The 23,796-nt window shown below is 44.1% G+C and overlaps 1 protein-coding gene across 1 annotated transcript in view; it reads left to right on the top strand.

Annotated features, from left to right (window-relative positions):
* Window positions 1-23,796, top strand: part of LOC120028324 (serine/threonine-protein kinase SIK2-like) — a 56,611-nt gene that overhangs the window by 1,145 nt on the left and 31,670 nt on the right. Inside the window, exons 2-4 of the mRNA XM_038973531.1 lie at window positions 3,504-3,620; window positions 5,905-5,968; window positions 16,384-16,545. Coding sequence (XP_038829459.1) covers window positions 3,504-3,620; window positions 5,905-5,968; window positions 16,384-16,545 — 343 coding nt within the window. The remainder of the gene's footprint in view (window positions 1-3,503; window positions 3,621-5,904; window positions 5,969-16,383; window positions 16,546-23,796) is intronic.

The raw sequence follows: 23,796 nt of genomic DNA, 5'->3' as shown, positions 1-23,796 counted from the left end.
CGAGCTTCGATCATTGGAATTTGACTGGTGTAAACAACCACATAAATATCTAGGGCATGCAGCATTGCATTAGTTACATAACCCAATAATAACGTGATTTTGTTGCCTCTTCTTGGGACAATCAAGAAGCTGCTGTGTACATACTCCATTCACAGACGCTAATAGCCCTTGATCATGACTTTCAGTTCCATTACATTACACATAAGAGTCATTGGACGAAGGCATCTTCCTTACAGGGGAGTTTTGTTGAGCCACGACGCTTCCTCTAAACATTAACATGCATCGCTTGCGGTATGGTTTTGGAAACATAAGAACGTATCTTTCAGATCAGCAAGAAATCATTTACGAGAAACAAAAAGGTTAAACTACTACACACCTTCATAGGGTTAGGGTTCCCACACGGCTGTATTTCCATGTTACAGCGCTTGTTTACAGAAACAGATGGAAGACAGGGTGGACTAGGGAGAGGCTATACGGACACGCCTGGTGCCCAAATTGTTGATGTATGTTGCGCAGTTGTGTCAAGTGGAGATGAATGGATTCAGTTCAGTCAGTCCTCCTGATGAGCCCTTCCCAGCTAGTTAGTTTATGCTGGCTAGCTGGCAACAATAGCAGCATGACACTAGTTAAAACTAAGAAAGAAAGTGATGTTTGTTTCGATGGGCGAAGGAGAAATAACTTGTAGCTAGGGCTGGCACAATTATTGTGTAACCGACAATTATGGACAATAACCGTGAACTTAACAATTTATTGGGCATAATCGTCTTACTACTCTTTTCAGGAGAAGGAGTGATTCAGCGTTATATTTAGTATATCTAGTTTACCCAATAACACTTATTAATTTTTACAAGAAGTGGATAAAGTTGTTAATAATTTTACGAGCAGAATGGCACGGTTGGGAGGAGAAGCATCATTTTCTAATGTTCCAAGCGGTCAAAACCATTTATTTTGGGAACAGCGGTGTCACCAAAGCTGTTATTTATTCATTGTATATGTCATAGCAACTTTTCTATGATGCATTCAAAGCTTAAATACATTTTTCTATTAAAATGACAAATGTGACAATAACCGTGTCCATTTGCATGACAATTGGGCCTAATCTTTACCCAAAATTCCATAATCGTCACAGCCCTACTTATAGTATTGGTTTCCATCTGGATGTCACCGTGATATGCCAGTTGGCTAACGTAACGAGGTTGTATCGAGGTGCTTCCCACTGTTTTGCTTCCCCAGGCAGCTGGATCACATATCGCTTGCGGTAGCTAACGTGGCCAACTTGTTCCATCCCACTTGATTATATTTCGAGTAAGATAGCAGCCTACACGAGAAGTAACTTGTAATATTGGCAGTCACCTTGATAGTCTACTGCTCAATGGGAGAGTTTGCCCTGCAAGCTGGCAACACAACATCACGGGGCACAGTGTGTCCTTAGTTCCTGCTTTCTGACCAATGCAGAGTACGGATGTAGCTAGATAGTCTCTCTCGTCAGTCTTTTCTCTTAAAGCAAAACAGTTGGTCTAATAATGAAGGATCTGGAATAGGCCAATGCAATGTCATATCTTTTAAAAAGGATGACAAAAATGTGTGATACATTCATAAATGTTTTCTTTGAGGATGTGTATGGAGCCGAGTAGAGCTGCATAAACATACATCGTAAGATCTTATAGTTTTGTTAAAATTGCATTTGAAGGACATGTTTGGATTGAATCACCTGACTGGCAACATCAATGTCTGGAACACCATGAGCTTTCTATTCTACTGCGATTACACAGGGGGACTAGTAACCATTGTGACTGTGCTTGTTTTTAAAATAGACACAGATGGGTCATCTTTCTTCATTAGCTTTGAGCTCAGAGAGCTCTCGAAGGTGCAAAATGAAACAATTTCGGCGCTGAAACTTGGAGTCCTGTCCTGTGCTATTCCTCTGAATATAGCATATGTATCTATTTAGCTAGTCAGTGGCACCGTTTCTCAGCTAAACAAGCGAGTCACACGGGTCATTTCAAAGACCAACATAAGCCCAGCTACGTTTTTGAAACAAGCGAGGAGTAACATATTATGTGACACCCTCTACCACAGATGAATACAAATTGATGACCATTACGGAGTGTAACGTGAGTCATAAGCATGCAGAGACCAGACAGTGCAGTACTTAGAATGACCCTCACTGTATTTTATGTTGTGAGGCTGCCGAAGCCACTGAACACAGGTCTACTCTGCTGCTCTCCCTCTGACCTTCATGTTGTCCAGACCCTCCATATCCAGGATGTGTCCCAAATGTCACCCTATTCCCTATGTAGTGCACTACTTTTGGCCAGGGCCCATTGTGCGATACTTTTGAGCAGCGCCCTATTTTGTAAATGGTGTGCCATTTGGGATGAAATCCTAGCCTATCCATGTTGCGTGAAAACATTCAGTCAGTAGGATAACGATGGGAGAACTAGGGTGTTTGCACAAAACGGAAGCCAACAGAAGCAAATGGCAAGGGACCTACATGAATTTGTCAACAAAAACTCTTGTTTTCATTGCAAAATGTGTTCTGTTACAAAACGGTTTGCAACTGTTTGCTATGGTGTGCAATAATGATTACACCACTATCCATCTCCTGTTGTTCCATTTTTTTCATTGGTCTCTTTCATTTATGATCTTGCGATCAGTCGGACCTCAGTTCACGAATGCCTCCGACCTTACTTGACCTCATTGGATATATCGGACGTATGCATCAAATTGTATGTGTGGATGGCTTGACAGAAATGGTTGCAGAAGGTAAATGTTGAACTTTTGTTGCGCAAATATCCAGATGATGCTGCATACCATTTTGCGCAATGACGCTGTAGGTGTGATCGAGGCGTCAATATGTTCTGTTTCTAACGAAGAACAAGAGGAGCGTTAGTGTAGTGCTATGTATCTAATCAAGCGTTGTGTTGGGTAAGATAAGAGTGGAATGATTAAAGGCCTCCCCTCGCTTTTGTTTACTCCATGAGCTTGGCTCGCAGACATTTGGATCTCTTCAAGTCCTGGTGATGAAATGCTGTTTATGAGAGAGAGACTTGGGATATTGCGTGTTATCATGACATGGAGACACTGTTAATCAACTCTCGCAAGGATGAAGAAATGGCCTGTTTTCCAGCAGCTTCTGCTAGTGTTTGCCGCCCTTACCTCTCACCCAGTGTGGGTGACAGAATATAAAAGCTGTTTATGATTACCTCCAGCAAACAGTTTTTTTGTGCAAAGGAGAGCATTTGAGGAGTTTTTTTGTTGTTGTCTCTGCTTGCCTTGCAAGAACTGAGAGTGCTGTGGAATTATTTTATGGAGAGAGAGGCCTACTGCTTACCACTTTTTTCCCCTTTTGACTTTAGAATTATCTTCCTCAGTCTAAGCGACACTTAAAATGTAGGCCTACAAAAAAAGCATTTTTTCTTTTCCTTTACATAAAAAGACCTCAAGGGAATCCTTTTGAATGTTTTGTCCAGGGACTCATCACTGTATTCTGTGTTCCACAGGTTGCCATTAAAATAATAGACAAGAGCCAACTAGATGCTGTGAACCTGGAGAAGATCTACCGGGAGGTACAGATCATGAAAATGTTGGACCACCCGCACATCATCAAGTTGTACCAGGTAAACCTCTCCTCTTAAAAAAGCAGTATACAACATACATTCACTTTTTATTTGGTCCTCTGGGGTTTTGTCAGTGGTGGAATTCAGTTCTCATACTTGAGTAAAAGTACAGATACCTTAATAGAAAATGACTAGAGTAAAAGGGGGAAGTCACCCAGTAAAATATTACTTGAGTAAAATTCTAAATGTACTTAAGTATCAAAAGTAAATGTAGTTAAGTATCAAAAGTAAAAGTATGAATAATAATTAAGCAAGATAGCCAGGGTCACACTCCAACACTCAGACGACATTTAAAAACAAAGCATTTGTGTTTAGTGAGTCCGCCAGATCAGAGGCAGTATGGATGACCAGGGATGTTCTCTGCGAATTGGACCATTTTCTGTCCTGCTAAGCATTCAAAATGTAACAAGTACTTTTGGATGTCAGGGAAAATGTATGGAGTAAAAAGTACATCATTCTCTTTAGGAATATAGTGAAGTAAAAGTTGTCAAGAAATAGTCAAGTACAGATACCCCCAAAAAATGACTTAAGTAGTGCTTTAAAGTATTTTTACTTAAGTACTTTACACCACTGTTTTTTGTATACATTTGCAACGCCTACAGTCATTCAGGATATTTTCTAATAGGTGAGCAAACATCTCCAATCTACCTGGCCTTCACAGTCCTAGACCTTCATAGATATCAGAACTGACGTCTGATGGAGTTAATGACTAAACAACCAACCCTTATGCATCTTCAAGGTGCTTGACAGAATTTCACCCAAACTGTGCTGTAGGTTTCAGCCTCTCGTGTTTAATAGCAGAGGGGGAAAGCAATGTTCAGCTGCCAAGCTCTATCATCAGAGGAGATCCTACTAGTCAACCTGAAAAGCCCACCCCAGACTTCACTTTATTACATAAGACTTTAGGTCACTTTGGTCATTGGCAATGTGAATAGCAGTTTGTTATTACACAAGCAAATGGCTCGGGTCCAGACATTGCTGTGTAATCATTGTGTATCATTATTTCCAACAGCTCTCCCATTCAAACGGCTTGGGTCAATTAGTAATTTCCTTTCAGGCCTCATGAACAGAGGGCAGCAGGCTCGGCATCGGCTCTCTTCTCGCTCTCTCATCCCCAAACAACCAACACCCCCCCCCCCCCCCCCCCTTTTGGGTTCTTTGCTTCACAGGATGCCCCCTCAGTGGACTCAGAGACCCACGTTTTCCACAGTCACACACACACACACACACAGCTCTTTCTTCGCCCAACTTCACTGTTTCAAATAAACTCCTCATCCCCACCTTCATCAATATATTGCCTATTTGTCCCCATCAAGCATTCACAACAACACAGAGAAGTTGTAGGCTATAATGTTGTCCTTTACATGGGACAACAATCCATGTCATTTCCCCATTTGTATCATTGACAGAGTACTCTGGCAGAATTTGGATGATTAGTCCCATGTGGTCGGCATGTTATGGAAAGCACTGGGGAAAGTCACATTGATTATCCCTACAGGTTCTTTGATAAAGTCCTGGAGGCAGGGGCATATTGGTCAGAAAGGGTGCAGAGCAATGGGTTAGTGTGCCCAGATGGGAATTTACATGAAATCACCACTTTGGGGGATTTCTATGTGAATGTATCTGATTCATTAATGCATCTCTTTTCCTCTCTCTCTCAATTTAGCTCTCTTCATCCCTTTGTTTTCTTTGGCTAATTCTGTACTGATAGTTCCAGCGGTGTGTGTGGGAGGACACCAGGGGATGTGTCCCAAAATGGCACCCTATTCACTATGTGGTGCGCTACTTCCCATAGGGCCCTGGTCAAAAGAAGTGCGCTTCATAGGGAATAGGGTGCCATTTGGGATGTAGACCCTGGTGTCCTCCCACACACACCGCTGGCACTCTACTGGGAATGGAGGAGCCGTTCAACCATGGAACAGAACATCGTTCCTATTCTCTCATATTTGTGTAATTTTTGTAATTCCGAAAAATAATGACTTTTTTTGTTGTTGTTGTGTGCAGCCAGGATAAGCCTTTACTGTGTAACATTTTCAACATTTACTCTGCTGATCAGTGCAAGTTTGCATTCATTCATTTGTTCCTTGTGATCCTTTCGTCAAGACTGTTCTGCGGTTCTCGGTAGGCCCGCGTCGGCCAGCCTAATACTGTTCCAGGAATCCATGCACAAGGATTATCAGATGAATTGGCATCTTAACAGCACCGAGGTCATTGCTGAAGTTGGTCTTAATCTGTTTTGCTGTGTGATTATCGCTTACTCATTGTTTCCTTCCCTCTTCCACAGGTAATGGAGACCAAGAACATGCTCTATTTGGTGACGGAGTTTGCCAAGAACGGGGAGATTTTCGGTAAGTGACGCAGACGTACCCAAGCGAATTTTCCCCCGAAAACAATGTCGGACAATTTTTGCGTAAAGCTCTTTTGTAATGTGTTGTCACCTCCTCTCCTGTTAGTTATATTGTGTGTAGCCTACTTGCATGCTGTAGCCGATACACTGAGTGTACAAAACATTAAGAACACCTTGCTCTTTTTTTTTTTTAAGGAACTAAGTCCGGCTTTCAACTTACTCTTGAAAGTTGTGATAGTAGAATGCACAAGGTGCAATTTACAAATTAGGTAGTGCATCATCAGTTCCTCTTGTCATGTTAGTCATTGCATACATTAGAGAGCTATTTATAACTTCTAGATAATGTCCGGATCAACTAGCCCATGTCAGCTAATGGTTTTTAGCTATGTTTTTTAGCCAATAGATTTTGTAGTAATGTTTTATGACTAAAATATCACATGAATACACATTAGACATGGCAAAATGTATAGAATTGCAAGAACACTTGCATTATAAAAGGGACAAAATGTTCTATGCAGCCAATGACAAAATGTGCTTTAAACCAGCAACATTTTCTCTCTGCCAACAAGAGGGGTGTGAACAGTTTGTGTCATGAACAGTGCTTGTGCCCGTAGAAATAAATGTGGCGCGTATGAAGGAGGGGTGCGGGATGTTCCCCAATGCTGGATTGCGGGGCCCGAGTGAAAAGGTTTGGGAACCCCTGTGGTAGTGGGTGCCAGGCGCACGGGTTTGTGTCAAGAACTGCAACGCTTCTGGGTTTTTCACACTCAACAGTTTCCGGTGTGTATCAAGAGTGGTCCATCACCCAAAGGACATCCAACCAACTTGACACAACTGTGGGAAGTATTGGAGTCAACATGGGCCAGCATCCCTGTGGAACGCTTTGGACACCTTGTAGAGTTCATGCCCCCAACAAATTGAGGCTGTTCTGAGGGCAAAAGGGGGTGCAACTCAATATTAGGAAGGTGTTCATAATGTTTGATATACTCAGTGTATGTTCCTGATAGGCTTTTGCTTAATCAGAAAGGAAGGCTTCTTTCATTGTCTGTCTAAGGACAGGTAGTAGGACAAAGGAATGCCTCCACCTGTTGAGAGACAATGAGATGATTTGATTAAATGTTCCCTTGAGTTCCTCACCATTTGCATATCTTGCCCCTAAGCCTACTTTCAGTGAAGATTGATTGTCATAGGTGAGAAGCATTGCGTTAAACCCATATAATTAGAATTCTATGATGTAGGATTGTGAACCACGTAGATGGTGAATTTAGAGATGATTTCCTGGTCTTATGTTTTGACTAAACAAGGCTGGTAGTTTGTCCAAATACCCTTGTTTACGTTGTTGTGCCACTTGGATGGCACCCACTGGGGCAGGGAGAGGGCAAGGAGGAGGAGGCACGGGTTAATAGAGCTTGTCTGACCTCCATTTTCAGTTCAGGGATCAGTCAAAACAGGCTTTCCTCAATACCCGTCTGTATCTGTACAGAGTTGTTACAGGCTTTACCTGTCTGTTCTATATCCCCACCAAATAAGACAGAATCTAAACCTAAGATAATATCGTATGATGTAGGTAAAGATGTGAAATGTGAATGCTATTTTACCCCAAAGCACATTTTTTAGTTTTTTTTTGTACAGTACATGGACCTCACAGACAGGCCTTCTTCCCGAGGCAAGCCATTTCCCAATGGTTATGTAAAGTGATTTTTGTATTGATGAGTCGTGTTGCATGATGTTTGACACATCATGGTACTGTAGGCAATGCAGAGCCGGGTACAGTGACTCTCCTGTTCTGTGTGCTCGAGGGTGTGCACAAGGTGAGTGGGTTGGTTATCCGTTGCCCCTTTAAAAAGTGGAAGACAAACAATTGGTGGGATTCTACTACTGGACTGGAGCGGTTATTGATATGAAAATGCTAGATAGCCTAGCTGGGAAGAATGAATAAGAGTCTGGCCACGAAAGGAGGGCAAAACCAGAAGCCCTGGAAATAACCTATTAGCACTTATAGAACCAATCTTGATGTACCATTGAGGTAGGAGTTCTATCACTAACAGACACGCCAGGCTCTCTGGTCTGCTCCAATGAGAACCAGCGCTGTTGCCACCAGCCATCTTGGTTATATAAGCAGCGTTTTCCGGTTCTCTCATTTATTAATTTTTTTGTATAGAGGGAGGAAAGGGAGTGCTTGCTTGACACATGAAGGATGACATTTCTTTACCCGTGGAACAAAGTAAAGTGATGCAGGGCACTCAACAAAGTTGTCTGCCTTCTCCATGCCAACGGTTATCCTTCTGGAAGGTTCTCCCATCTCCACAGAGGAACTCTGGAGCTCGGTCAGTGACCTTCGGGTTCTTGGTCACCTCCCTGACCAAGGCCCTTCTCCCCCGATTGCTCATTTTGGCCGGGCGGCCAGCTCTAGGAAGAGTCTCTGTGTTTCCAAACTTCTTCCTTTTAAGAATGATGGAGGCCACTGTGTTCTTGGACCTTCAATGCGGCAGAATTTTTTTGGTACCCTTCCCCAGATCTGTGCCTCGACACAATCCTGTCTCAGAGCTCTACGGACAATTTCTTCGACCTGGCTTGGTCAACTGCGGGACCTTATAGACAGGTGTGTGCCTTTCCAAATCATGTCCAGTCAATTGAATTTACCACATGTGGACTCCAAGTTGTAAAAACATCTCAAGAATGATCAATGGAAACAGGATTCACCTGAAATCAGTTTCGAGTTTCATAGCAAAGGGTCTGAATACTTATACAAGGTATTTCAGTTTTATTTAGCGTCTGAATACTTTCCGAATGCACTGTATCTTGATGACATATGTATTCAACCCCCTGTGGCGGGCCGGGAGCATGCACACTGACACGGTCACCAGTTGTACAGTGTTTCCTCCGACACATTGATGCGACTGGCTTCCGGGTTACGAGAGCAGTGTGTCAAGAAGTAGGGTCGTGTTTCGGGAAGACGCTTGGTTGTCGACCTTCGCCTCTCCTGAGTCCGTACGGGAGTTGCAACGATGGGACAAGACTAACTAGTACCAATTGGATATCATGAAATTGGGGACAAAAAGGTGTTTTAAAAAAAATCCATCTCGTTTTAATCCATTTTAAATTCAGGCTGTAACACAACAAAATGTGTGAATACTTTCTGAAGGCACTGTATGTGACAGGTCTTTTTTTGTTCTTACACACTCACTTCTTAGGTGGTGTGTTTGTGTGATTTTTGCCCAGTCAGGCCTGTTTACAGAGGGTCGGAGTAGGGAAATGTGGCAATGATTCTCATCGAGTGGTTGATGCCTTATTTTGGATGGCATTCGTGTGTGTGTGTGTCCAAAGCAACGATACTGCACTAAATAAACAAACTGTGTTTGACACTCTGCTTCTCCCCGTGCCTGGGTCATGCCAGGGTCAAGCTCAGACCCTGACACTGGTGTTGATTCTAACAACAGCCGTCTTGTTTTCACCACGACTGATAAAGAAGGGTGCGGAGTAGTGGCGAGAGAATGGGACAAAGACGACTGCATTGAGACCGGGGCCACATCCCAAATGACACCCGTAGGGAAGCCCGTAGGGCTCAGGACTCTTTCTGGGGCTGCATTGACTTATGTGGCACCTGGAGGACTTGTCTTGCAATCAGCCCACTACAAGCCCATTATGATAGAAATAGACTGGGCTTGATAGTTCATCAGTGCAGCACTCCAACAGTGCCCTACTGAAGGGCGGACAGTACATTTGGGTAACCTCATTTCAGAGAATACTTAGATTTCTCCGCGGATCACGTCTAGGTATTACAGAACCATTTTGGCCCCACTTATTGTGCTTATTGCACCAAGTAATATGGTTACATAAGGCATTTATATGCTTTTCGCCATCAACATCCTCACTGAGATTTTCAGACACCCAGCAAGCAGCACAATAGCTGACGTAGGTAAACAGGATTATAATCTTCTGTATTCTTCCACTATAAACAGACATCCCTTCCACTTAACATCAATCTAAAGATTCACCAAGCTACATTTGTGCTACTTGACTGAGTAGCTTGGCTGTCAAGTAGTGTCTGTTAGTGGCTTTGTGAAGCCACAGTTTATCCAATCACCAGAAAGTACTTCACCCACCTATCTGTTATCAATGCTTAGAAGTCCTTTTTATAAGCCTGCTGCTCTCGGTCCGTGTCCATCCAGCTTTGTCCCAGACTCCGTGTCAACTAGCTAGCTGTCTGGGAGGAGATCTAGTCTGTCTGTCCATCCCATAGAATTGGGATTACTAAAACGGACGTTCCTATACAAGTCAATGACTTACAGTTCCAGTAGGTCTATTTCTACGATCCATCCATCCCAGCCCTGTGGACTTTGAGTCTGGCAGGGTGGTGGGCCAGACACATTGAAAGCAGCCATGCTAACCTGTCTGCTGGCTTGTCAGCCTCACCCACCCACCAAGCTGCAGGAGTGGATCAAACCTGGAGAAATTGGGTCAACTACAAATAATGAGGAGGAACAGAACTGCCAGGCAGAGGAGGAGGGGGGCGGGGCGGGGCAAAGGGACATCAATTTGAATTTGTAAAGGGGGTGGTAAAAAAAATGTAGGCCATGCATATTAAGAAGAAAACACTACAGGAGAGTGGCTGGGTTTAATTGACTAGGCCTAACCACATCTGTCTTCTTAAGAGAGTGCCACGGCGAGATTCATTTTGGCTGTCAACTTCTATTGTCCGCTGCAGTAGTTGGGTCTGTAATTTTTTCAAATTCTGTTACTCAGTAGGTATCGGGTGTTTTTGTCTGAGCTGAAAAGGCTTGGCTACACTGTTGACTCACCTAGCTGACACTAGTATCATCGTTTTGATGGCTGATTGACCTGGAGCATGCTAGGTAATGTTGCATTGTGTAGCGTATGGGTACGTCTTTACTTCCGCACTAAATGTCAGGAAAATAAGTTTGGAGCTGAGAGCGTTGCTGGATTGAGAGGGAGAGCGTCGTTATTTCCCTTGTTCAGTGGGCAGGCTCCCCCTGGCTTGGCTGTCTGGACGCCGGCCAACTGAGAAATGTACGGACGCCAGGTCCTGCTCTTGCTCGGCTTCCCAATCTCTTCAAAACCTGAGCAGCTGTTAAGAGATTACACATCTACCCAACAGAACTGGAACACGGTGCTCTTCTGAGCTTTTCCCTCGTTGTTTTTAACACCCTGTCCTGGACCGGTGATTCATCATTCATCCCCCACGTCTCTCCCACTTTCTCCCAGAATGCAGCACTTCTTTGACTCAGTACACCTAACTGTGCTGCCATGTTGTTGGTCCTCCTCCTTGCCCTTTCTGACGTTGAAGCAGTGCATTACTCATCCATCCACTGGTGTGACGGTAGCTGCTGTGACAAGCTTGCTTTTTTTGTGTCATTAGCCCTTAGCAGAAGCACTCTGGAGCGCACCAGACGCTGTTGCTCGTGTGTGAATGGAACGGCTTAGCTCTGTCAAGGTGTTGGGGATCAAGGCTAGAGAGCAGTTTTCAAGTCATGCCATAGATTTTCAAGGAGATTTAAGTCAAAACTGTAACTTGGACACTCAGGAACATTCACTGTCTTCTTGGTAAGCCACTCCAGTGTAGATTTGGCTTTGTGTTGTAGGTTATTATTCTGCTGGAAGGTGAATTCCTCTCCCAGTGTCTGGTGGAAAGCAGCTCCGTTCAGAAGGACAACTGTATCTTTGTGTCTGGGTGGTTTAATACATCATCCACAGCATAATTATTAACTTAACCATGCTTAAAGAGACATTCAATGTCTGATTTGTTTTTGTTACCCATCGTCCAATCACTGCCCTTCTTTGATGCTTTCGACAAGCTCTCTGGTCTTTTTTTGTTGAATCTGTGCTTGAAATTCAATACTTGCCTGATGGACCTTACAGATGTTATATCTATGGGGGACAGAGGAAGGAGTGGTCATTCAAAAATCATCTCAGCCCCTATATTATATTTCTCGTAATGTCTATTTCAATGCAATAAAAATAGTATCTAGCACAGTGAACAACACTTCTATTGTCCAATGTAAGTGTCAGCTAATTCCAGCCAAATGGGTATCCAGGATCCAAAGTCCAGACTTTCTCTAGCGAAGGATTGGTTAGGTACTATAGGGCAAGAGGCCGCTGTAGGCTTACTACTCAGTATATGCAGAGAGGTTTATCACATAGCTGTGTTGTGTAGCTGCAGCAGCCCTAGCCCACACACCCACCCAATCTCTGTATTCAGAGCACCTCGCCACATTCCCATGCCAAGTGAGTTTTTTGTATTTTTATTAGCGACACGCCACAAAGAGAAGCCTCAGTCAAGAGGGGAAACAATATGGAATATGGCACCCTCTCTAATCAGTGTCATGTTTTTCTAATTCCCTCTGAAGTTAACCATTCATCAGAAGTACTGTACTGTCTGGCCATAATGTCACAGGTTCCTGGAATTTTAGCTGTATGCATTCTCATTTGCATAATGAACTGGATATGAGGGAATTGTAATTCATATGGATGGATTTAATGCTTGCTATTGCCCTTAGGAATAGCCTAACTTTGCAGTTGCTCAATTTTTAATTTTTATCCAGCCGTCTCTCGTGTGAGCACGGGATGGTTGACGCTGTTGAAATGACTGACTCTTAAAAACTCGACTTTGGTCTCCTGAAATGTTTTGTATCGTTGAAATGTCTTGAATGTAATTTTGCCCTTGTACTGTAGAGAGAAATGAGTTCCCATTCCTCTCTGTCTTTCTCCCTCCATGCTATGTGATGGTGTGAAATACAGAGCTGCATGCATGGCTGCCTGCTGGTTGCAGGTGTGAAGATGCCATCATGACACGAGTTCCCCAGAGGCTGTTGATGAGACTGGATGGGAAATTATGAATTATTAATTCTCTCTCCCATTTATATCTGTTCATGGTTGTAATTGACGGGACGAAGTCGTAACGAGTTTTATTTGATTTGGAATTTGTGGATGGTTACAATTCAAAAAAAACAATTTTTTTTTTAACAGTACGTTAGAAAAATTTGCTATACCATCATGGCCGCCTAATCATCCCCAGCTTCCTATTGGCTCATTCATTCCCCCTCCTCTCTCCTGTAACTATTCCCCAGGTCATTGCTATGAATGACAATGTGTTCTCAGTCTACTTAACTGGTAAAATAAATGTTAAAGGAGAAATGGTATCACAATAAAATAGAAACAATGAGGCTATAAACAAGAGGTACCGGTACTGGGTCAATGTGCAATGGTTACGGGTTAGTCAAGGTCATTGAGGTAATTATGTATATTTGGAAAGTAGTCAGACCCCTTGACTTTTTCCACGTTACAGCCTTATTCTAAAATTGATTAATTTGTTATTTTTCTCGTCAATCTACACACAATACCCCATATTGACCTAGCAAAAACAGGTTTTTAGAAATTTTTTACAAATGTATTTAAAATTAAACTGATATCACATTTACATAAGTATTCAGACCCTTGACTCAGTACTTTATTGAAGCACCTTTAGCAGCGATTACATCCTCAAGTCTTCTTGGCTATGACTCTACAAGCTTGGCACACCTGTATTCTCCCATTCTTCTCTGCAGATCCTCTCAAGCTCTGTCAGGTTGGATGGGGAGCCTTGCTGCACAGCTATTTTCAGGTCTCTCCAGAGATGTTCGATCGGGTTCAAGTCCGTGCTCTGGTTGGGCCACTCAAGGACATTCAGATATTTGTCCTGAAGACACTCCTGCGTTGTCTTGGCTGTGTGCTTAGGGTTGTTGTCCTGTTGGAAGGTGAACCTTCACCCCAGTCTGAGGTCCTGATCGCTCTGGAGCAGGTTTTCATCAAGGATCTCTCTGTACTTTGCTCCGTTCGTCTTTCCCTCGATTCTGACTATTCTCCCAGTCCCTGCCGCTGAAAAACATCCCCACAGCATGATGCTGCCACCACCATGCTTCACCGTAGAGATGGTTCCAGGTTTCCTCCAGCTTGGCATTCAGGCCAAATAGTTCAATCTTGCTTTCATTAGACCAGAGAATCTTGTTTCTCATGGTCAGTCATTTTTAGGTGCCTCTTGGCAAACTCCAAGTGGGCTGTCATGTGGCTTTTACTAAGGGGCTTCCATCTGGCCACTCTACCATAAAGGCCTGATTTGGTGGAGTGCTGCAGAGATGGTTGTCCTTCTGGAAGGTTCTCCACAGGGGAACTCTAGAGCTCTGTCAGGCCTTCATGACCAAGGCCCTTCTCAGATTGCTCAGTTTGGCCAGGCAGCCAGCTCTAGGAAGAGTCTTGGTGGTTCCAAACTTCTGTGTTCTTGGGGACCTTCAATGCTGCAGGCATTTTTTTGGTACCCTTCCCCAGATCTGTGCCTCGACACAATCCTGTCTCGGAGCTCTACTTACAATTCCTTTGACCTCATGGCTTGGTTTTTGCTCTGACATGCACTGTCAACTGTGGGACCTTTATATAGACAGGTGTGTGCCTTTCCAAATCATGTCCAATCAATTGATTTTACCACAAGTGGACTCCAATCAAGTTGTAGAAACATCTCAAGGATGATCAATGGAAACAGGATACACCGGCGCTCCATTTCGAGTCTGTCTGAATTCTTATGTAAATAAGGTTTTTCAGTTTTGTTATTTTTTATAACTTTCTAAAAACCTGTTTTCGCTTTGTAATTATGGTGTATTGTGTGTGTAGATTGAGATTATTTATTTAATCCATTTTAGAATAAGGCTGTAACGTACCAAAATGTGGAAAAAGTCAAGGGGTCTGAATACTTTCTGAATGCACTGTAGCTAGGGGTGAAGTGACTATGCATAGATACACTGCTGCTACTACTCTGTGTGTGTGTGTAGTTAGAGTCCAGTGAATGTACATCAAGCAAGAGTCTTTGTAAAAAAACTTCTTTTTTTTTTTTTTTTAAAAGGGTGTCAATGTAAATTGTCTGGGTAGCCATTTGAGTAACTGTTCAGCAGTCTTGTGGCTTTCGGGTAAAAGCTGTTAAGGAGCCTTTTGGTCCCAGCGACGTTGTGAGAGTTTGGGCGAAGTGTTTGCTGTTGGAGGATTTTTGGACTTGCTGTGTGTGCGAAGACTGTCAGCATCGCTGAATACTAATTTAAGAGATATCAACAGAATCGAGCCATGATGGGTCCATGATCTTTGGAGATGGATGGGGAGGTTTCTTTAACATGTAGACTATTCTAGTTGTTTCACTCTTAAAGTCAATTAAAACAAGATAAGCCAAGCCCCCAACATTTTTTTTTTTTTTTTACCTTTTATTTAACTAGGCAAGTCAGTTAAGAACAAATTCTTATTTACAATTACGGCCTACCCCGGCCAAACCCTAACGACGCTGTACCAATTGTGCGCCTTATGGGACTCCCGATCACGGCCTGTTGTGATACAGCCCGGGATCAAACCAGGGTCTCTAGTGACGCCTCTAGCACTTAGATGCAGTGCCTTAGACCTGCTGCGCCACTCGGGAGCCCCAAAATAGAGTCCAAGTGTTTGCATTCGTCTCAGGAAAAGGGTCCGTTGCCCAAATTGTTTCCACCCGTTTGTCCCTTAGAGAGGCAGCGCAGGGGTCAGAACAGAAGACCGTTATACAGCTCATTGCAGCACTCAGGGACATTGGAGTTAGGTAATCTTGGCTCTTTCTCACTCCCTCCCTCCGCCTCTTATGTGCTAATGCACAAACAGCAGGGCAGTTCTGAGTAACCCTCCTTCTATCCCCTCGAGTTAGCTGATGAGGACATTTTCAATGTTTTCTGTGTATTACAGTAGGCTTCGGCTATAATGTGTTTGTCACTGCCCAGCCCTGCCAGCTCACCTCAGCCCTCCAGCTGTAAGCTGAGCGGAGCTAGCCAGGCTGGGCTAGAATGTGTTAGTCGAGCACTGTATGCGTTAGTTGGGCCTGTAGGGTCTACGGGCTTGGCTGGCAGGGGTCTGAGAGCCTGGGGGCTGACCCAGCACTCCTGGGTGTGGTGACTGACCACATGATTACGTTCGTGCAGGGTGGGTGGGGGGGTGTTTACTCTGCTGCCTCGGCCCGACCACAGAATCACAGGCCAGGCTCCTTATTGTGGCTCATCACTGTCCTTTCCTTTGTCGGCTGGCCAGAGGAGGGGTGGTTACTGTAAGAATAGTTGAGAGAGCTGAGGTGTTCCATGCCACTATGTGATTGTACTCTACAACCATGGCATATTGCAAACCAAACCCAAATGGAATTGTACTAGCCTATTACTGTTCAGGCATGAGCAGAGTGGGGATTCTGTTAGTCACACAGATGGATTTGGTCTAATGTGTAGTCTAGCAAGCCTTAGTTAGGAAGAAGACATGGAGCACACACAGGCCTACAGTACATGTTTGAGGGCTATGCATCCTAGCCACCCTTGATTTGAATGTAAGCCAGCTGATGAATGTATATGACTCTAACCCTCTTCCCCTCTCTAGACTACCTGGCCAAACACGGGCGACTGAGCGAGCTAGAAGCGCGGCGCAAGTTCTGGCAGATCCTATCAGCGGTGGAGTACTGCCACAACCGTAACATAGTCCACCGAGACCTGAAGGCTGAGAACCTGCTGCTGGACGGACACATGAACATCAAGATAGCAGGTAGGTGGTCAGTGCAGTGAAGCCAGACATTTTTGTGTTTTTTCCTGACTCCATTTTTTCTGGTCAAGTCACATGGTCAAGAAACACTCCTGGACTTCCTCATCGCTAGGGTTCCAAAATTCCCCCTGTTTTGCAACCCTACTCTTAGTGTTCCAGGGGAACCTAAGAATAATCTTGGAATAGCCAGTGGGATGGACTGTGTGAAAATACCTTGTGTAGAGAGAGTTTCATGTTCACAGTTGTGAAGATCCTGTAAATCGACATAGGCCTAGAAGTTGTAAACTGAGTCTTTTTATATTGCAGTGAGAACAACTTCACAACTTGTTTTGATCAGAACATTGCTGTTGGATTACATGGCCAGGAGCAATGACCTCAGTGACGGTTCAGTTCTGAAATGTCTAACGACCAGAGCAGGCCATTTGCACTGTGTTGAGGTGACCAAAGCCCCCTAGCTAGATCAGGGAAGCAGGAGCTGAAAGCTAGGCCGTACTGCACAGGGCCTCGGGCTGTTGTTGCATTATCAGGAAGATGGCATTTTGAGCGGGCTGGTGAAAATGTCATCGAGCATCTGCGAGAGGGCTGGGTGAGGAGTGTCCTGAGATGTTTGTCAAACACGGTGACGTGCGCATGCCCATAGAGTCCTTGCGTTCCTGCTCCAGGGGTGTGAGATCTAGGCTAGTCCGGACAGTGACTGACGGAGAGAGATACTTAAGAACCCTGTCTTCCCGTGTTCATTAGGGCACGCAAAGGAAAACGTTTCCAAACGTTAAATGAGTCCCTGTAGTCCCTCCTCGGTTTTAGTCTGTTTTGTTCCGTTTGATATCTAATGAACATGACCCAGTTTGTCTCTCTGTGGATGTAAGAGACGATGATCGGTTGTGGTTGCAGGTGGTGGTTGTTATTACCAAAGACAATATCGCCACCACAATGATTCTGATCCAATTGTTGGGAAAGGTACACTTTTTGAGGGAAATGGACCAGTGAAAACATTAACCTAGGATTACAAATACATCAGGCAGGCACACAAGGCTATTGGTACATCCTGTGCTTTGCTTGTCTTAGATGAGGACAATGTTTTTTTGGTCATTTTGTTCTAGTCTCTCTGGACTTAAAGAGACTCACTGCACAGAGAAACAGATAAATGTTCCCCCGGTGATATTTCACCCCTTGTTTTACCTCACCGAAGGACATTGTGTGGTTCATGTTTTATCCTCAAAGAAGAGGATGCACTGCCACTCTAGTCTCCCTTTTTTAAAGGTCTCCTTTTGTATACCCAGAACTGCCCGGGCAGTCAGTCTCTCAGACGCTCCATAGTGCTGTGGTGGTTGATGGTCAGTCAGGGAAAGGTCACCCAAGTGCCAGGCAGCAGGGAGTGTTGCTTTTATGTTTCTACTTCAAAGAGCTTGTGTGTGTGTTCAGCCAGGCCAGTACAGCACGTTCTGAGAAGCGGCCATATCATGCACTAATCAGGAAGCCTCTTAATCACACTTGGGGTTGAGGCTGGCATCAAATGAACTGCTTTGAAAACACTTGCCATATCATATGTGACCATTGATTGGTTCTGCTGCTGCAGCAAACAACATTTGATCACAGTGGTACACTGCTTGACACCACCGCCCCTCTTCACCCATACTACTACACTATGTCTTGTTTTATTGTTCATGGACCAAGCTGAAAGGCCACCCATTACACAGAATAACATGTTCAAGGTGCAGGTGTGATATAATCATTAAACTACCCTCTCATTCACCCCCCCCCCCCCCCCCATGCCTCTGTACCTCAGACAGGGTGATACTCAACCACACACACTGTCCACCAGCTGTATAAATCACCATAGTGAGCTGAGCTCTCTATGCACTTGTGTCAACTTGAACAAGGACACATCGCATTGTCCCTCATTTATAAACGAACAGCCACTGTTGGGATCCATTTGGGACACAGGCGGAGTGACTGGTGCTGGGCGCGGCGTTGCGCAGCCCACCCTCCCCACATAGCGAGCCCCTGGGCTGTTGGGAGCATTGACGTCAGCCAGCCGCGCTGCTCAGTATGCAGCCCGCAAAGTGGGTCAGCTCCTCTGATAAGCCCTCACTCCTTCTTTACTCTGCCTTAACGTGCCTTGCCAGGGCTCTCACCGACATAATTATCTCGGCTAGTCTATCTACAACTCCCTTTGTCTCGGGGTGATAGACACCTTTAGATCCCCCGTCTTAGATATGGGCATAAAGGTATATGATTGACCGCTTCTTTTGTCTCTAGTTCAAATGTAGCCTAAAGACTAGGCTAAATCTAGACGTACGTATACCGCGCCTTCACTTCTTTTAACATTTCACATTTTGACCTTGTGGCAAGCATCACTCTGACCTTGATGCATTGCATTGCCAGAGCTAGACAGTTTTTCAGGTGAGGTATAGAAAAAAGAGGAAAAAAACACATTTCAGATTACTTTCATTCAGTAAACCCAGATTCACAGAATTACCAGAATAGAATCCAGACTTGCATGGGATTGGATTACTGTTCATTTTAGATGATGGTTATGAAACCTTGTTTTTAGCTAGACAAGTCAATGGCAATGCTGCACTGCTGTTGTTAAGTGTGTGTTGTGCAGTCTGTGGTACACGTCACACAGGGTTTCCGTTAGCCAAAAGTTGCTGGCTTTTGTCCACCCCCAAAAAATGAAAAAAATATAAATAAATCTGTTGCAGGCTAAAATGACCGGGAGGGGAAAAAATCCCATTGCAAAATTATGCTGTTTATTCACTGATGGAGATACAAGTCAATGTAAATACATTTGACGATCATGCTTACAGTGCCTTGCCAAAGTATTCATCCCCCTAGGCGTTTTTCCTATTACAACCTGTAATTTAAATGGATTTTTATTTAGATTTCATGTGATGGACATACTCAAAATTGGGGAAGTGAAATGAAAAAAATTACTTGTTTCAAAAAAGTGGTTCGTGCATATATATTCACCCCCTTTGCTATGAAGCCCCTAAATAAGATCTGATGCAACCAATTACCTTCAGAAGTCACATAATTAGTTAGATTGCACACAGGCAAAACACTGTTTTAATCAATTGTTTGGTGACGTGAATATATTTAGTGTAGTTTTATCTAAAATAATAACTTTTTTAAATGTTTCACTATTTTTATTTGTGATTCACTGTGGAGGATGATCCTCCCCTTCCTCCTCTGAGGAGCCTCCACTGCTTCACACATTTTACTTATGCTTTTCACTGACAACTGCAACTCAATAATCGGCTAGGCCTATTGCCATGCACACTGCTCAAATAGGCATAAGCCTATGAGCTTATGATTTGAAACAATCCACAGCTATTTTTTAAAAGAAGCTAATGGTCCTTGATTCCTCTGTGGCTAAGCTTTCTGGTGAAGTATTTTGAAGGATTTTCTTTCTGTATAAACGGGAGTAATTTATATAATTTTGGCAAATTATTTCAATTTACTTCCCTATTGGACCTGCTATGCCATTTCTCTCATATCTTATTGGTTTTCATGTCAACCTTCTTTCGTTGTCCAGAAACTTAAGGCACAATCCTAGTCATATTAGCAACCCATCCTAGTTGTTGAGTCTTTATATCCCCCGCCCCTTCTTTCTAAGTTTCTAACATATGGAACTGCTATTAAGTGCGCTGTTTAGAGTGGGTTTTCCCGCGAATTGCATTTTGGCAAATGTTTGAAAATAAGGTTTAATTGGCTGCTTCATTACATGAGTTAGTTCCATGTTTTGTTAAGATGCATTACCATAATCTAAATGGGATTTCTGTCATTCTGAGCACTGGGTAGACAATCTCATGGTTAAAATGTTTCAAATGGCCGTCAAATAAAAATCTCCCCAGTCATGTTGTCCAGCGCCACATTTTCCTAACGGAAACCCTGACGTCACACTAGTGGCAGAGAGAGAGGGCGGGTCCCAAATAGCACCCTATTCCCCATATAGTGCACTACTTTCAACCATTTAGTCGCACTTTGCGTCCCTTTTACATGGCTGTGCGAGTGAAATTTTTTTCAATTGGTAGCATCAGTGCGAGCAGCACATTCTACATGGTCACCTCACTCAAAACACCCTATTTTCTTTAGGAGGCTAAAACCCATGATTTGGTCGAGCAGTAAAGTACATTTATCCTCATCATTCCTGTAATTAAAGTGTCTGCCTGCCCCTGTACCTGTTTAGCTGGGAACTGCTGCTGCTGTGTTGAGTGAGCCACTCGCTCTGCTTTCCTGTATAAATGTATAGCATTTAAAGTCCTATTGCGTGGAAAACACAGCTATCCTGTTGTCATTTTAAAATAAAAGTATATTTGTCACATGGTTCGTAAACAACGTGTAGACTAACAGTGAAATGTTTACTTGCGGGCCCTTCCCAACAATAACACGAGGAATAAATACACAATGAGTAACGATAACTTGGCTATATACACTGGGCACTAGTACAGAGTGGATGTGCAGGGGTACGAGGTAATTGAGTTAGATATGTACATATCGGTAGGGATAACGTAACAAGGCAACAGGATAAATGTAGCAGCAGCGTACGTGATGATGTTCAAGGTCCTGTTGGTTCCAGACTTGGTGCATCAGTACCGCTTACCGTGCTGTCTTTGATAATTGGTGGCTGGAGTCTTTGACAATCTTCAGGACTTTCCTCTGACACCGCCTGTTAGAGGTCCTGGATGGCAGGGAGCTCGGCCCCAGTGACATACTACCCTCTGTGTAGTGCCTTGTGGTCGGATGCCAAGCAGTTGCCATAGCAAGCGGTGACGCAGCCAGTCAAGATGCTCTCAATGGTGCAGCTGTAGAACTTTTTGTGGATATTTTCAGCCTCCTGAGGCGGAAGAGGCGTTGTCGTGCCTTCTTCACGACTGTGTTCGTGTGTGTGGACCATGATGATTCCTTAGTGATGTGGACACCGAGGAACTTGACGCTCTCGACCCATTTCCACTACATCCCCGTTAATGTGGATGAGAGCGTGTTGGACCCGCCGTTTCCTGTAGTCTGCAATCAGCTCTTTTGTCTTGCTAAAGTTGAGGGAGAGGTTGTTGTACTGGCATCACACTGCCAGGTTACTGACCACCGTCGTGTCATCAGCTAACTTAATGAAGGTGTTGTTCTCTGCAAACATTAAAGCAGTGACTCGCTCCTGCAGGTTCATTCTCTACAACATCCGTGGAGTACGACCCTGCCTCACACACACACTCACCAAGCGGGGAGCCCAGACAACAACTTTTCCGGAATGCTGCAGCCCGCCTGGTTTTCAACCTTCCCAAGTTCTCCCATGTCACCCCGCTCCTACGCACCCTCCACTAGCTTCCAGTCAAAGCTCGCATCCACTACAAGACCATGGTGCTTGCTTATGGAGCAGCAAGAGGAATTGCCCCTCCCTACCTTCAGGCTATGCTCAAACCCTACACCCGAGCACTCCGTTCTGCCACCTCTGGTCTCTTGGCGTTCCTGCTCAGCCCAGTTCAAGCACCTGAAACCCTACCTCTTCAAAGAGTATCTTAAATAATCCCCCTCACTACTTTGAGGAAAAGTGTACTTACTATGCCTGTGATATGTGGTTTTCCCACCTAACTATCTTAAGATGAATGCACTAAAATGTAAAATGAGTGACGTGTGTTGAGGGTCAGCGTGACGGATATGTTCTTGCCTACCCTCACCAATTAGGGACGGCCTGTCAGGAAGTCCAGGAAGGGGTTCAGTCCCAGGGTCCTGAGCTTGGAGGACACTATGGTGTTGAACGCTAAGCTATAGTTAGTAAACAGCATTCTTACGTACAGTGGGGAGAACAAGTATTTGATACACTGCTGATTTTGCAGGTTTTCCTACTTACAAAGCATGTAGAGGTCTGTAATTTTTTATCATAGGTACACTTCAACTGTGAGAGACGGAATCTAAAAAATTGGATTCGGGGCTGCCCAGTGACAGCCCCGAAACCTGAAGGATCTGGAGAAGGTCTGTATGGAGGAGTGGGCCAAAATCCCTGCTGCAGTGTGTGCAAACCTGGTCAAGAACTACAGGAAACGTATGATCTCTGTAATTGCAAACAAAGGTTTCTGTACCAAATATTAAGTTCTGCTTTTCTGATGTATCAAATACTTATGTCATGCAATAAAATGCAAATGAATTTCTTAAAAATCATACAATGTGATTTTCTGGATTTTTGTTTTAGATTCCGTCTCTCACAGTTGAAGTGTACCTATGATAAAAATTACAGGCCTCTACATGCTTTGTAAGTAGGAAACACTGCCAATTTTTCAGGTTATCAAATACTTGTTCTCCCCACTGTAGGTGTTCCTCTTGTCCAGGTGGGAGAGGGCAGTGTGGAGTGCAATATGGAGTGCGTCATCTATGGATCTGTTGGGACGGTATGCGAATTGAAGTGGGCCCAGGGTGTCTGGGATGGTGGTATTGATGTGAGCCATGACCAGCCTTTTCAAAGCATTTCATGGCTACAGATGTGAGTGCTACGGGGTGATAGTCATTTAGCTAGGCTACCTTGACATTCTTTGGCACAGGGACTATGGTGGTTTGTTTGCAACATGTAGGTATTACAGACTGGGTCAGGGAGAGGTTGAAAATGGCATTCAAGACATTTGCCAGCTGGTCAGAGCAAGTACGCGTCCTGGTAATCCATCTGGCTATGTGGCCATATGAATTTTAACCTGTTTTAAAGGTCTTACTCACATCTGCTACGGAGAACGAGATCACAGTTGTCTGGAACAGCTGATGCTCTCATGCATGGTTCAGTGTTGGTTGCCTCGAAGCGAGCATAGAAGGAATTTTGCTTGTCTGGTATGCTCACATCACTGAACAGCTCGCGGCTGAGTTTCCCTTTGTAATCTGTGATGGTTTGCAAGCCCTGCCACATCCAACAAGCGTCAAAGCCGGCGTAGTAGGATTCAATCTTAGTCCTATATTGACATTTTGACTGTTTGATGGATCGTCAGGGGTCGTAGTGGTATTTCTTATAAGCGTCCTTAAATGGTATCTGATGAATCCCGGAACATATTCCAGTCTGTACTAAACAGTCCTGTAGCTCATCGGAAAACTTCCGTATTGAGCGCGTCACTGGTACTTCCTGTTCGAGTTAGTAAAATGTTAATCTGGAGTCCTGCCTATGGGCTTCCTAATGGGCCCTGGTCAAAAGTGCACTAAAAAGGGAATAGGGTGCCATTTGGGTTGCAGTCCGGGACACTGCTGCAGCTTTATACGGGTTGATCTTGGACATTGGCCTCT

Source organism: Salvelinus namaycush, chromosome 34 (assembly GCF_016432855.1).
Source record: "Salvelinus namaycush isolate Seneca chromosome 34, SaNama_1.0, whole genome shotgun sequence".
Lineage (NCBI taxonomy): Eukaryota > Metazoa > Chordata > Actinopteri > Salmoniformes > Salmonidae > Salvelinus > Salvelinus namaycush.
The sequence above is the reverse complement of the archived record's forward strand: the minus strand, read 5'-3'. Positions and strand labels throughout refer to the sequence as shown.